The sequence below is a fragment of the Sorghum bicolor genome, chromosome 2, assembly GCF_000003195.3.
Source record: "Sorghum bicolor cultivar BTx623 chromosome 2, Sorghum_bicolor_NCBIv3, whole genome shotgun sequence".
Classification (NCBI taxonomy): domain Eukaryota; kingdom Viridiplantae; phylum Streptophyta; class Magnoliopsida; order Poales; family Poaceae; genus Sorghum; species Sorghum bicolor.
Window position 1 is genome coordinate 7,014,111 of NC_012871.2, and position 16,350 is coordinate 7,030,460.

General features: G+C 42.1%; 1 protein-coding gene and 1 long non-coding RNA gene across 2 annotated transcripts; one reads left to right on the top strand and one right to left on the bottom strand.

Annotated features, from left to right (window-relative positions):
- Positions 9,980-11,037, top strand: LOC110432236. Its single transcript, XR_002449645.1, has 3 exons — positions 9,980-10,067; positions 10,162-10,291; positions 10,390-11,037. It is a non-coding gene; the product is annotated as an uncharacterized LOC110432236 (long non-coding RNA).
- On the bottom strand, positions 12,219-16,061 carry LOC8078400 (putative F-box protein At1g47765). The gene is made up of 5 exons (XM_021452666.1): positions 15,893-16,061; positions 14,622-15,794; positions 13,097-13,129; positions 12,783-12,975; positions 12,219-12,697 (listed from the first exon to the last, which is right to left on the bottom strand). Exon 2 carries the CDS (start codon positions 15,769-15,771, stop codon positions 14,626-14,628), a length of 1,146 nt encoding a protein of 381 aa, XP_021308341.1. The 5' UTR covers positions 15,772-15,794; positions 15,893-16,061; the 3' UTR covers positions 12,219-12,697; positions 12,783-12,975; positions 13,097-13,129; positions 14,622-14,625.

Here is a 16,350-nt window from a genome sequence, read left to right on the forward strand (position 1 = left end):
GCCGTGATGAACCTTCTCGACTTCTTCGTAACTGGGCCAATGGGCCACACTACTGCTGACCTGTGAATACGCAAATTCCACACCAATCAAGTGGTACTTTTTTTTTCCACTCAAAAAAAAAAGTGGTACTTTTTTTGGTTAATGAAGAAGCATACACAGACACAGGTATAATCTTCCCTAATTTTAATTCAATTTAAATAAAAAATCAGTTTCATCAAATACAACTTAAGTTTTTTTTTTTTGATATAGTGCATTCATCTCGTACTCTTCCAAAAAAAAACTACAACTAATTTCGTAATAATAATGGTCTATTTGGTAGAACTCTAACTTAAACAAAAGAGAGATGCAGCTATAACTTCTCTAAAGAAACAACTTGATGAAACCCAATAATAATCACTATAATGTACAGAATGTTGAAGGCACTTTATTTAATTTCGTTAACGAGCCTCAGAAAATCTGTTGACCAACGCATCTGTGAGGGTTAAGGCAATCATGATAGCTAACAACAACTGCTCTGAGGGTCACCCATGTTACTTCGAGCAGCTGTCACCTTTCAACCATTGTCAAGTCCGAGCATAGCCTTGTCTTTAAGCAGTGGGCTTGTGGCAAATGCTAACATTGTTTTCTTCGTAACCATCTAGGAATAGTTAGCTCGTGTCGACCCTTGGGTTACATTTGTGACCTGGGTACAAGGACTAGAAATGATGTAGTGTCGCTAGCCCCAACACCAAAAAGAATTATATATAATTAGTTGTGGGACATCTGGTTCATGACAAATTTGCTGCAAGACAAAGTTGCAAAATTTTAGGATTTCGGGTACTGTAGCACTTTCGTTTTTATTTGATAAATATTATCCAATCATAGACTAACTAAGCTCAAAAGATTCGTCTCACAAATTACAGCTGTGTAATTAGTTTTTGTTTTCGTTTATATTTAATAAATCATGCATGTGCCGCAAGATTCGATGTGACGGAAAATCTAAATTTTTTGGCAAAATTTTTTGAGAACTAAACAAAGCCTTATTAATCTGAGTCCTTTTTATATTATTTTTTCTGTATTCGGTTTTCATATATGTACCGATAACATCCGTGAGAATATGTACTAATGGAGACTATCTAAAAGTTATTCTAATTACTAAGCTTTAATAATATTACTAATATATACTTCCTTCGTTCCAAATGATTAGCTTTTTCTTTTTTTTTCTAGATACATAGCTACATATATATTATATCTAGATACATAACATCTAGAAAAACCAGAAGATTTACAATTTGAAACAGAGGGAGTACCATTTAAACTATTTCAAAGTAACAGATAATAATATTAATTCTAATATCAATAAGGATATATAAACAAAACTTTAATTAATTTATATATACTAATGAAATTAATTTAGTATGGCTCATTATGTTAATTTTAGTTAATATGACCAACGGTATGGAATGTAGTTTTCACATAATTTGCATTCAACTTAAAAATGTTGAGACTATTTAAAAGTTGTCTATGAGTAGTTAGTAGCCTGTATTTTGTTTTAAATACTAATGATACACATATAGTTAATGTGATTATTGATTTATATTCTATATATTTAATATGATTATTGATTTTTGACTAATATAGTTACTATGATTATTGCTTTATAATTAACATCATAATTAGTATGACTTATCGTGTTTTATTCATATGTACATAACTTAGTATTTTTATTATATTTTGATATCTCATTGTAGGATTTTGTTTCTCTCAACATATAAAAAAAGTTAAATAGGTATCTGAATGCAAATCTATATCCAAACTATCCATTTATATTAATGTCTGAGAATATTCAAATATGTACCCATATATCCGATAAAAAATATGGTAAATACTGATATTCATTCATATCCAATTCGATGCATAACCAACCCGTTTCCACCGTTTTTCCTAGCAACAGAGAAGTAGAGGTAGGCTATTACACATCATTTTTTTAAAAAGAGTAAAATACACTGGCGGTCCTTTAACTTGTCAGCCTGTGCCACGGTCCATGAACTTGTAACCCCAAAAAAGTGACCTCTGAACTTGTCTGCCTGTACCACTTTGGTCCATGAACTTGCAAACGCAAAACAGTGACCCCTGAACTTGTCGGCCTGTGCCACTTTGGTCCATAAACGTGTAAAGATTCTTTCAATGCATCAACAAATATTTATTTATTTCATAACTAATTATTAATAAAATGCTAAATTCATGAAATGTTTTGTGTAGCCTCTTCATGTGTACTTTGACTAGAAAAAATATGAAACCTAGAAAACGAATAATTTTTGCTTGTTTTAAAATTATCTCTTTTAATTAATAAATGCAACGAATTGATATATTATTTGATATATTTGACGTTACGAAAAAAATATATCAATTTTGTAAATTAAAAAAGAAGTGCTGACATCATCGCTGACGTCAGCACCATAAAAGGTGTCATGCATGGCCTACCAGAGGCGGCCACGTGGCAGAACAGTGCCAATGCAGCCGGTGTTATTTTCGTATTTCCATATTCATGGACCCATGTTCATGGACCAAAGTGACACACGTCGACAAGTTCAGGGAGCACTTTTTCACGTTTGCAAGTTCATGGACTAAAGTGGCGCATGCTGACAAGTTTAGGGACCTCTTTTTCGCGTTTGCAAGTTCATGGACCAAAATGGCACAGAGCGACAAGTTAAAGGACTGCATGTGTATTTTACTCTTTAAAAAAAGCACTGCTTTGCGGGACGAGGGATCAAACCCCGCCGGCCGCCGGAGCCTTCACCGCTGGGCCACATGGACATATAGGCCACTGAGAAAGAGTTGTATGCCTATTATTGAATAGTTGCTTGATGACTGTCCATCACAAATTCAAAATGACATCAAAGGCTGCTCAATGATCTCTGGTATATAGTCAAGGGACAAGAGATATAGACAAGGGACTATCGACCAAACAGTGCAGTATATAGTACACGCAACCTGCTGCGAGCAATACACATTCTGCAATTCATATCAAATACTTCCTCTATCCACAAAACAATGCAATTCTCGTTTTTCAAGAAATCAAACAATTTAAAGTTTGACCAATTCATATCAAATACTTCCTCTATCCACAAAACAATGCAATTCTCGTTTTTCAAGAAATCAAACAATTTAAAGTTTGACCAAAATTATATAAAAAAAATTACTAATATTCATGATGCAAAATTAATATCATTAGATTAGCCATAAAATATATTTTCATACTCAATTTATTTGGAGACATAAATATTAATACCATTTGCTATAAACTTGGTCAAACTTGACCTACCTTGAACAGCATGCATCGCATAATTGCATTCTTTCCTGGATGAAGGTAGTACTATTTCTGATGATGGAAGCACAGCAACATGAGTGTAACGATTTTAAGCCGTATAAGAGTTATACTATCCAAGAACAACCATGTGGAAGGAGTGTCATAAAAAAACGTGGAAGGTCTTCTGTGTCCAAGGTCGTCTTCAGAGGTGAGCCTTAGCTTTTTAAAAAGCACAGGATGAATCCGTTTCCATTCCTTCATGTAGCTTCAGCTTTCAGGATTAAGTTTTCAGCTTCTTCATCCAGCAAACAACTGCTTCCTGCAATTTTTAGGTGAAAGTTGCAACAGAGATACCAAGGGAATTTGGCAGAAAGGTAAAAAAAAGAAAAAAGGGGGCGATCCAGTGACATCGATGTGCTCAGTCGCAACTTTAGCTCAAAAAACAAAAGGTGCAGGCATATTTGTCCAATTTTTTACAATTTGGCCTTTTTTTTGAAAAAATTTCACAATTGGATCCCTGGAAAACTTAAATGCAGAAATGGACCCAGGGGTCGGCGCCATGAATCATGGCGTCGAGGTATCACGTCTCGACGCCATGGTTCACGGCGCCGAGGTCCTGGATGCGGCCAGCATATATTCCGACGTGGCATTGGCAAAAAAAAAAATATATATGTCGGCGCCACAGATCTCGGCGTCGAGCTCGGCGCCACGGATCACGGCGCCGAGCTCGGCGCCACGGATCCTGGCGCCGAGGTATTGAGACCAAAAGCCCCGCCCGAGGCCGCGCCCGAGGCCGCCTCATCCTCCCGCCCGCCACGCCCGCGCCTGCCGCTGCGCGCCTGCCTGCCGCCGCTGCGCGCCTGGCGCTGCTGCGCACGCCCGCCGAGCCGCTGCCCACGCCGGCCGCGGGCGCTGCCCCCGGCCGCCGCGGCCCCTGCCCCCGGCCGTGTCTCCGCCGGTGCGGCGGCCGCGCCCCCGCCGGTGCCTCGGACGCGCGCCGAGGCTGCCGCCTGCCGGCCCGGCCGGCCCCGCGGCTGTCACCGGTCGGCTCCACGACTGCCCCGGCCCCGGCGCTGCTTTGCTTAGGTAAATTTTTTGTTCTTGTTCTAGTTGTATAATTGTTTAGATAATGTAGTTTGTTTTCTAAGTTGTATAATTTTTAAAATAATTCTTGTAGCAATTTTCTATATTGGTATTATTTATATGAATATTGTTATGTAATTTAGAGTTGTTTATTTAATTTAGAGTAGTTTATTTAATATTTTAGAATTTAGTTATGTAATTTAGTTAGATAAATCTAGTTTGTAAGATAGATATTTAGGTGTTTTATTTGTATTAGTTATATGCCTAGTAACATGGTTGTTTTGTATATCAATTAGATGGACAATTTAGTAACCTTATATCATGGAGGAAGTGTGGAGAAAGATCAATTTGGCAATGTTGATTTTGTTGGAATGCAAACGGTCCCTTTGATGTTTGATGAGCGGCCCTTGTTTTCTGAATTGATGGGTGGTGCTCGTGATGAGCTTAAATGTAATTCGAATGAAGAAGAAATCTTAATTGAGGGGGTCATTCACCATGGCGGGTCAGGGACAATTTTTAGGCGGTTGGTCCCAATTGTATCCGATGTTCAATGGGACAAATATGTCAAAACTGTCATGAAGAGTGACTTTAAATGTTTGGATTTGGTTGTGCGCAACTTGTCCAAGGAGCCAGGCCCTCTAGTGGATTCTCCTCTTAATTGGCAACCACCCATTGGTGGGTTCTCGCCGGAACCGGACAATCCGGCACCCTCAGCTTCTCTTATACCCATTCAGGACGTGGGTGTGGAAGATGTGGTTGTCGTTCCTGATGCTCAATCCGGTCCCAATGAGTCTGGAAGATTTGTCGGTGGTGTTGGTGTTGGCTGCCTAGAGACCCCTATGACCCAGACTATTCAATGTAAGTGGCGTAGTTGCATTATTCATTTTGTTAGCCTTTCTTCGTTCTATTTAGTTGTCTCAATTGTATCCATATTTGTGGTTTTGTTGTAGGTGACAATCCAAGTAATGATTCTTGTCATCCTGTGCCTCCATCATTTAATGTTGACGCAGCTTTTATAGCATCTAATAGTTTGGATGTCCATATTGAGGATGATGAGGAGCCCTATGGCACAGCTAGAGCTGTTGATTCCGATGATGACCGCCCAGTTGCACCTTTAAGTGAACAAGAAATGGAGCTTATCAGACGTTTTTGTCCTGATCGTGATCCACTAGTTCACGAGTTTAGTGACCTCAGTCATTCTCAAAATGCTTATGCAGAGGGAAGAGATGATGAGCTGCTGGAGGCTCCTGAGCCTAGTGACAGTGTGCAAATTCAGAAGGGCATGATCTTTAATGACTTGCCCAGCTTAAGAAGGTGGTTACAACAATATTCTGTAATACGTAAAAGACCCTTCAAGGTGATGCACTCCCATGTTGAGCGCCGCTACACGGTTGTGTGTGAGATGTCAGATTGCAACTGGAGGGTCTGTGCTCGTAAACAGAAGGCCACCGGGAAGTTTAAGATCACAAAAATTGTAGGTCCACACACTTGTGCCCAGACTGACCTTCAACAGAAGCATCGACAGTTGACCTCTACACGTACGTTATGCACAACTTTAAAGGGTCAGTCCAACTTGAAGGTCAGAACAATTATGGACATGGCTCAGAAGATATTTAAATATGACATAAAGTATGGCAAAGCATGGAGGGCAAAGCAAAGGGCCTGGAAGATGATATATGGGGACTGGGAGGAGGGGTACGAGCAGCTGCCAGCAATGTTCAATGCAATGAAAGCAGCTAATCCAGGCATGCATTACGAGTACATTCCGAAGCCTAATGAATGGAGGAATGGGAGGCAGATATTCTTTCGTGCATTCTGGTGTTTTCCACAGTGTGTCCAGGCCTTTAGGCACTGCCGTCCAGTGTTATCAATTGATGGTACTTTTCTGCTTGGCAAGTACATGGGCACTCTTTTGGTAGCCATTTCCTGTGACGCTGACAACGCATTGGTTCCTTTGGCTTTTGCTTTGGTGGAGAGAGAGAACAAAGACAGCTGGGGTTGGTTCATGCGCCTTGTTCGGATACATGTCATTGGCCCACATAGGGAGGTTGGTGTCATATGTGATAGGCACCAGGGCATACTCAGTGCCGTACAGGAGCAGATTCCTGGTTATGCACATTTGCACCATCGTTGGTGTACTAGACACCTTGCAGAGAATTTACTTCGGAAAGATGGTACGAAGGACAACTTTCCTCTATTCGAGGAGGTTGCTCGAATGCTTGAGGTGCCGTTTTTTGAGGAGAAGTTGGAGCAGTTAAAAACCGCAACAAATGCAGAAGGTAGGCAGTGGCTGCTAGGTTTGATGAGGGAACCTGAGAAATGGACAAGAGCCCATGATAATGGTGGATGGAGGTACGAGTTTCAGACTAGCAACATGGCAGAGTCATTTAATAGTGTGCTCAAGGGTATACGTGCCATGCCAGTCAATGCCATTGTATCTTTTACCTTTTATAGGCTAGTGGCCTGGTTCAACGATAGACATGCTCAAGCTTTGCAATTACAGAGTAATAATATGAAATGGGCACCTAGACCTAAGAAGCACCTTGACAAGGCAAAGGAAAGAGCTAGGACACATGACATAGAGTGTTTTGACCATGCCACTGGCAAGTACCAGGTCACTGAAAGGGGAGGTACAACGTCAGATGGTGAGATCCGACCATCAAGGAGTTATATTGTTGTCCTTACTGATTTTTCATGTGGATGTGGGAGACCAAGACAGTACCACTCTCCTTGTTCTCACTATATTGCAGCAGCTAGGCATCGCAACTTTGACTACGAGACCAAGATACCATGGGAGTTGAGTGTTGATAGCCTTGTGCTAACTTGGTCGCCCCGTTTTGAGCCTTTCCTAGATGAGGGGCAGTGGCCAGAATACATTGGCCCAAGGTACATTGCAAATCCAGGTGCTCGCTGGAACAAACGTGGAACCAGAAAGCGTACGAGGCATAAGATGGTCATGGACCAGATTTCAGGTAGAACGAGGCGAGGGAGAGCAACCCCGTTTGTTACTGACCCTGAGCAAAATCAATGTGGCAAATGTGGTAGACTTGGACACAACTCGCGTACTTGCCATTGGCCGCTAAGTCAGGTGCTCTTAATATTCTATGTACTTTAGTTGTTAAATACTTTCATATGCAACTTACTTTTTGGCAGACATACATGTTCTAGTGCTCCTTTGTTTAATATAATGACATTGTAATGTATTATTTTTTTCCTGCTTAATTACTAACTAATGGATCAAATTTGTTTATAGGATGGAGCAGTTCCACCTCCTGGATCCATACTACGAGGAGAAGCACCGACGACGACTCACTGCCGAGGGAGCGGTACTTACTTTGATCTTTGCTTTTCAGTTATTATTAATTTCTGTACTTATTATGCATTAAATAACTTGATTGTATGGTTGCAGGAACTACCCCCGCTTCGACCTCGAACGCATGACAAGTTCGAGGAGATGCGGTATGACGACAGGTACACACCTCTGCTGCAGAGGGCTGGCCTGGATGTCATATCGTATCAGGTTCGTCGTGGGTTGCCTCCAATTAACCCCGCGGCGATCACAGCTTTGGTTGACAGGTGCACCATTTATCCATAGTAATCGTATGTTTTTTTCAACAAACTTTATCTATCTTTCTAAAAACCCTAACAACAATGTTCTTTAAATTGTAGGTGGAGGCCAGAAACTCATAGTTTCCACCTACCTTGTGGAGAGATGACTGTTACACTCCAGGACACTCAGAAGATCCTGGGTTTGAGTGTTAGAGGTCGTCCAGTTATCGGACACTGCAGGCCCGATGGTTGGAGGGTCAGAGTTGAGGCCTTCCTTGGAAGACCACTTCCTCCGGAGGCACCGACGCAGCGCACCACTGGGGTACCAATTGCTTGGCTTAGGCAGAGCTTTGGTAATTGTCCGGCACATGCGGACCAGGAGACAGTTGCCTACTACTGTAGAGCTTGGATCTTGCACCTATTTGGGTGTGTTCTTTTCCCTGACGCGACAGGGGACACTGCATCGTGGATGTACCTCCCGTGCCTCACTGACTGGGACACCACAGGTACTTTTCCCTTACACAGTTATTATTAATTTGCTTACTTATGTTTACTTATGCATTGATTAAATTGATTGCAACTGTTACAGGTACTTACAGCTGGGCTTCGGGAGTGCTGGCTTACCTATACCGTAGCCTTTGTGAGGCGTGTCGTCGGACCGCAAGTAGTTCTTCCGTTGGTGGTTGTGTTTACCTACTGCAGCTTTGGATGTGGGCTCGTCTTCCAGTTGGACGGCCCATAGTTGACGCTCCTCGGGAATGGTTTGCAGTGGGCAACCCTCGTCACCGTCCGACGTTTGCCCATCTTTGGGACCAGGCGAAAGTCGCCTTCAGCAGGACTTCACGTGCGTACGTACAGTATGCCAATGAGCTCGACACGCTTAGGCCCTCCATGGTGAGTAAAATGCAGTAGTTCTTGTTTAATGTATGCTCGATAGTTTGTCTAACTTGCCATATACATGTCTTATGTTTGCAGGTGAATTGGGAGCCGTACACGGCGAATGATGCGCTGCATCTTCGAGTAAGCAGCATGTGTAGCGAGGATGAAGACTTGTACTTGATGATCTGCCCTCTGATTTGCTTCTATGCTGTTGAGTGGCACCTTTCAAATCGAGTAGCCCGCCAATTTGGCTTGTGCCAGCAATGGCCTGTCCCTCCATTTGATACTTCCGTGGAGCTGCACAAGTAAGTTATTTTGGTAATTTATTCCATGCAATTGATAGATATGTTGACTGCAATTTATTCAAAGTTCAATATTTATTCAATGTTCAATACCATAAATGTTGCTGAAAATTACATGATTGCTGAAATTTATTTGCTACTTGGTCCAATATAAATCCTTGCTTAAATTTATTACCCCCTATATGCATGTTGGTACTTTTTACATGCTTGCTGAAATTTATATAAATGTTGCTGAAATTTACATGCTTAGTGCCTATCCATGCTTGCTGAAATTTATAAATGAGCTATTGCAGATCCATGCTTGCTGAAATTTATATCCTTAGTCATTTTCATCGTATTTGATGTGTGCTACTACAACCTACTTGCTGAAATTTATTTCATACCAACTATATTCATGTTGCTAGTTCAATATTTTAACCCCGTACTGAGTTTTAGAATCAATGTTGTTAAATCTGTATTATTATTTTCATCTTTAATATTTAATTTTAGGATTGATCGTCAGAAGCAAAAGAAGACAGTTGAGTTTCAAACGTTGCATCGTCAGTACATAGAGGTGTGGGACCAGTTTCATGACAACCTCTACGAAAATGAGCAACCACATACCAACTACAATTTTCGTGCATACCTTACTTGGTACCTAGGTGTTACACGAACAAGGTTGAAAATTCAGTGGACCCAAGCAGATTATGCGTACCTTGAATCATCTGAGGATGAGGACACTTCCTATGACCTAGCAGCACGACAAGGGACACTTATCGAGGCAGCACCTGTCTTAGACCGAGTGGTACATGTCCTTTTCACTATACAATTGTACGATTGTTGTCCTTTCCACTTTATAAATTGCACCTATATAAACTATTACATGTCTTATCTTATAGGGCAACGCAATAAAGCAATCTGTACTTGACATCGAACGGTTTCCAAGAACAGGTGTGGACGAGCACACACTAAACAACTTTCTTGGAGTAAGTACTTGACATCGAATTTATCTAAGAACAAGTATTACGACCCTCATTTATCATATATCTAACAATATGAATTTTAATCTTTGCATAATAGAGACTAGCACGTAGGCTTAGGCGTGCTGCAGCTCGGTGCGGTTGCGGTACTAGTGCTGCGATGAATGTGCATGTGCCACAGGAACGACAATGCAACACACCTGTTGTGCATGGTACATCTTCTTTGGGAGGTATAATTTTATTAAATTTGTTGTTTATTTGAACTGAGCAATTTTCATGGTATGAGATAATGAATTAAGTGCACACATAATTTGAACAATGTTTATAGGATCTGGAGGACAGAGCTCGTCTCGGCCAACTATGGACACTTTTCAAAGCGATGATGATGAGGACGAAGAGGGGGTGGCCAAGGAGCGTGACTATGACGAGCTTGGGTTATCTCAGCTTCCTGATGCTCCTTCTACTCAGCCTACGCAGGTTGCAAGAAGACGACGTCGTTCGCCTTGTAGGTACACTCCAGGCACCGATGCTCTTGGCCACAAGGGTAAGGGTAAGACTAGGAGGCAGTGAGGATGACTTCTATGCTAACACCATGGTAGCAGCTTAGAATTGATGGCATAACTTCTGTTTTTTTGCATGTATCGACACTGTGAACTTTGTGGACTATTTGTACTATATGGGACTGTATGGTCTCTGTGGACTATCTGAACTATCATTCCTGATGGCGTATGTGCTTGTGTTGTGATATTTGGATGAATCAATGTTTGTATTGTACTCTGATGTCTATTTATAACTGTGGATGTACCAAAAACAGGGGAAACTCTTGCAAATTTTTTCCATGAATTATTCAATGTAGTGCACATATTCTGTGGTCCATTCCTATTGGTTTTCGCAGTGTAGGCTTTTCAGAAACAGTGAACCAATATGGCTTTTCATTGAATCATCACATCCGAAACAGTGAACGAATCTAGCCTTTTCAGATAACAATCCAAATAGACTTATCAGTTTTCAACCTTTTCAGTAATCGAATCTAGGCTTTTCAGATGACAATCCAAATAGACTTTTCACTTTTCAACTAGGCTTTTCAGTAATTGAATCTAGACTTTTCAGGTGCATTTATTATATACTACAACGGCTACCAACTATTGGGTTCCTATATATATACGCAGTGGTGAGAGCGTTGCTACTCACTTGAGATTGTTCAGTTCAAGTAAAAATGTCTGGAGGGTCGTCTAGAGGGAAGGGAAAGGGAAAGGCGGCGATGAAGGGTAATCCCTTTCTTTGGGAGGGTCCTCTTGGTCCTAAAGACTTTGAGGAAGCAATTTATGATAGGTTCCCCCTTGAGAGCAAACATAATTTTACTAAAGAGGCACCACTGAGGGCATATGATGACCGAAAAGAAGAGTGGCCAAAATGCATGCATGGTGAGGATTGTTTGGTGCAGATGTACACAGAGGGGATAGATGGAGGGCGTCGTTTCTTCAAATGTCCACGAGCATGGGTAAGTCATATTACTAATTCAACCTTCAATAAGATACTCTCTTGTGCTAAAGCTACATACTTATTGCAGTCATCCTTGTCAAAAGAGAATTGTTGCTTCACCAGATGGGTCGATCCTAGACCTATTCATCCCCATGCAGAGTACATCTACTACCTGCAGGACCGTATCTTTGATTTAGAAACGGAAGTTAGCTGTGGTTACAAGGACGACGAAGAGGACGACAACAGCAATGCTACTGGCTCCCAAAACACAATATGCAATGATCCATACTGCACATGCCCTAATCACAAGAACAAGGGCCCTCCTTCACCACCACCCCCACCACCACCACCACCAACGAGAGTATACTATGGAGAAGGGGCAACACAGTTTGCTATGTGGCCACACTACTAGGTAGAACTGAACTAATTCACAGGCCACATCCATATGTTTGTTGTTTGGTTTAATCACCTAAGGCATGTTAGGGTTAGTCGAAAGAACTATGTACCTTTGTGTGGTATATGTTCTCACATGCCATTCCCTGTGCTTGTTAATTGCTTGAATTACCTAAGGCATGTTAGGTTTAGTCTCGGACCTCTGCACCCTTGTTTGGTGCATGTTTTGACATGCCATTCAATGTGATGTGTGCTACTAGTTATGCAATATACTAGTTCGTTAACTTCTATTTCAACTAATTATCCTCATTTCATTGCCTATGCAATACTCAAATAAAAATATTGTCTACTAATAATGAAACCAAATTAAAATTGCTAAAGTGCATTACATAACAACAAATTGAAAAGTCCAACACAAAACAATATTGTCCATGAACCAAACAAAGAACAAGAAGGTAATGTAACTACTGAGTGCAACGAGGCCACTTTCCCTTCCTCTGGGCATCTGGATTCTCATCCATCGCTGCCTTCGCTCGGCGCACACGCTCAAGCTTCTTTTCCCTCTCCTCCCGAGCCGCAACAACACGTCTTCTTTCCTCCTCTTCCTTGTGCTCCCTCTTTTGAGCCTCCTCTCTACGTCTCTTCTCTAATATCTCTGCACGCTCTGCATCCCACTCCTTTAGGCCTTGTAGAAGCCGCTTGTCGGACTCCTTAATCTCAGTGTCGATCCACTGCTCAAAATCACACAATGGTGGAGGGGTCTGCAACAAATATATTTGTTCAAAAAATTAAATCATGCTTCATAGGACACAAATTAATAAGTGCACAATAGAAAAAATAACTTACAATGAAGTTACTGCGGCGTTGTTTTGGCGTAGGCTCCCAGACAAAATTCGAACACATCCAATACCTCTGCCGATAGGTTTCCTCGTCTTCCGAAATTTCTACCTTGCAAGGATCACCACAAAAGCACATAGGTACTGGAACACCGCTAGGAAGCGGCTTGTGGATGTACGGACTCCCGGTCGTCCGGCCATAGCTACAGTTCAAATAATTCAATTCTAAGAAATCATAGCAAATAACGATTGAACCGAAAACTACAATTTACCAAATGATAAATAATAACGAATGAAATTTATCGAAACATGTCGAAAGGTTACCTTGGTTTGCTACTTTTTCCACGACGTGGCATTCTACGATTGCATAAGAAAAATATTAATCATCCATTCAAAAAACTATAAATGGTTTATCTAAGTCTACAACATACGTGTAATATAGGTCAAATCAATGTGTCAAAAACTAATATGTGAAAGAGTATACCTAGCTCTTCAAGATCGATGGAACAAATCAAACTTTTGATGGTCGAAATATTGAATCCAAATTCGTGCTCGGTTTTTGGAGAGAAAGAGCCGAAAGGGGAGATGAAAATAAGAACTGCGTCCACGGGTAGCGAAGGGCGTCGGCTGGTTTGTAGTAGGTAGCTCGGCGCCGTGATCTGTGGCGCCGAGCTTCCTGCCACGTCAGATCCACGTCAGGAGGCAGCCAGGGACCTCGGCGCCTTGATCCATGGCGTCGAGACGTGATACCTCGACGCCATGACTCATGGCGCCGACCCTCTGGGTCCATTTCTGCATTTAAGTTTTCTAGAGGTCCAATTGTGAACTTTTTTCAAAAAAAGGGCCAAATTGTAAAAAATTGGGGCATATTTGGGTGGTTGTGCTATTCTCTCCCAAATGGTGTCTCCAATTCACTAAGCCCAATGATTGTTGAAAATAATGTTTGTATCTTGTTATACTGGTGCTGCATTTCGTATATTCATTTTTCATGAGAACAAACTCAGGTGATCAGTATTTAGTTGAAAAAAATGAGTGGCAATGTTTCTGGAGATCTTCAGCGGACTCTTCTCCAGTTGTTATCAAATTATTGGTTCATTCTGATAAAATCAAGTAACAAAATGGCTGCATCGTAAAAGGCATTGTTGATTGTTCTCAAGACAATTTTTGCAGAACATTTTCCACTTGTTATGAGATTGGTTGCTCATTAGGACGAAATCAGTTAGCAAAGTCACCACATTGTAAAAACCAAAAAGTTCAAGATTACTTTCTACTATCTGACAGTGGACCATTACTAACATTCTCCTATAATGTATGGGTTTTAGAAGTTTCGTTTTTCCTAGACAAGATTTCTGCCTCATGTCATTTTTATATTTTTGCATTACATTCTAGAGTTTGTAGGATTCTTATGCAGCATGATAAGACTAGATAAATTTCCTAAAACAATTCCCCCAGCCCCCGCGTCACTCTCTGCAGGGGTGGCTCAGGCAGCGCCGTCACCCCTCCCCCAGCCTCCGAGCTCCTCCCAGATAAAATTTTGCATGCATTTTCAAAATAAATTGTTGCCATGACATTTATCTAAACGAAATTAAGTATTATATATATATAACCCATGATGGAGGTCAGTGGATATACTGTGAACTCAAATTCATTATAGAAATTGCACAAAATCCATGATGGACAGCGGATGCGAACTCGTACATAGCATTGTTTAAATGTTGTTTAATAGGTCAAAACCTTTAATGAAGCACAAATAGCAATCTAGAATCCCACCAGTTTTTTGTCAATGTATCCAGACAAAGATATCTGCATCAATGGATAAATTAAAAGAGCAAGCAATTGCAATACTCACCTCATTAAATGGCATCATTTGCTATGCTCAAAAGGTTTCCGGTGTACAAAGCAATTCCTTCACTAGACACCATCTTTGCCACATTTCTATAAGTGTTGGTCCTTGGATTATAAATCCTCAATGATCTTCTAGATCCAATATAAATAACAATACTCCCATTCTTCAGTATCACCAAAGGATGTGCACGGAATCCATCAAGGACACTCAAATTGACTTTGACAGTATGTTGTTTGACCCACAAGCCCTTTTCAAAGTCCATCAGAAACCACAGGTCCATTGAAACATATGGCCTACTATGAACCAAAACTAAGGATCCATTAAGGGCAGCCAGAGAAAGATCGCCATATCTACCTTTAGCAAGGATGGATACAGGTCCTCGGAGAATTGCCCTCCACTCTTCTGTCAGCAGGTCAAAGGATGCAATGCCTTTTGGTCGAACATCTCGGCTGCTCACATACTCATCCAAGAGAAAATACACAATTCCATCAATGGCCACTCTGCTCAGAGGGCTCATATTAACATGATCCTGAGCGGCCTTCTTCCCTCTCCACGGAGAACCCCTGCTGCCACCGTGTGTGAACACCTCGCATAGCTGTTCACGGCGGACTTCGTCAGAGGCCTTCTTATCAACCACACGAAGCAACTTGAACTCCCCTGTTGAGGCAACCTGCCCAAATGCAACAGAAACCTTATGATTCGAGAACTCGAGCTTCCGCGGCGTGTGCTCCGGGGACAATCCTTCAGGCACTGGAAATCTCTCTCCAGTGACAAGGTTGAGCAACTGGCAGCGCTTGGGGGTCCCTTTTGCAACGCAGGCGAGGTTGCATTGGGTGGATATCAGCCACTCGTCTTTTTTCGAGCGGATCTGCTTGATGACCCTGCCGGAGAGGTCCATGATGCGGCAAAGAATGCCATCGTCAGGGTCTGATTTGCCGTGGCCTGCGACGAAGAGCGGCCGTGGGTGACGGGTGGCATGAGCGGCGATGAACTGCGGGTCGGAGAGAAGGGATCCCCACGGCTGACAGACGACACGGAGGCGGCAGAGCTCGGCGGCCGAAAGGCGGATCAGGATCTCAAAGACCAAGTCGATAGGTAGCACGCCGACCCCTGTTTCTCCTTGTGCCCCGGAGCGCAGTGTCGACGACGCCATAGCCGATGCTGGTAATGGCCGACCTGCAATGCAGCCGCCGGAGAAAAACTAAATTTTGCACTTGTGATTGCACAGATGACAGATCCAACCAAATAACAAGAAGCGAGCGCAGGTAACTTACCAAACAAGCGCGGTGGAACCCCCGGGATGGACCGCCGAAGCCGAGAGTTTACCCCGCCGGTGGCTAGGTTAGCCTTGCCTCCGCTGCCGTGCGGCTGCGCCTGACTGTTGTTGTGTGCGGCCGTGGAATACTGTACAAGATTTCGGTTGTTTGGAGATGACAATGAGGTTTTTCCACATGTGCCATTAAAAAATATAGTTCCTTCCTCGGTGGATATAATAGTGTTAGAGCATCTCCAAGAGATTATCTAAACTAATTATCTAAATTTAGCCATTTAGCTATTTTGTATAATGAGTTTTACTTGAAAAAACTAGAGTACTCCAGCAGATTGTCTAAATTAAGACTCTCTATATTCAAAGTCATGCCACGTCACCTGATCTCCCGTCTTTTTTGGATTGCATCGACCGCATCCGGTCTGGCTGCTCACAGGTGCCAGACCACGAGGTCGCGGCGGCAGT

Bases quoted from the DNA above. Each gene is read 5' to 3' on its own strand.
- LOC8078400 (XM_021452666.1), bottom strand. From the start codon at position 15,771: ATGGCGTCGTCGACACTGCGCTCCGGGGCACAAGGAGAAACAGGGGTC.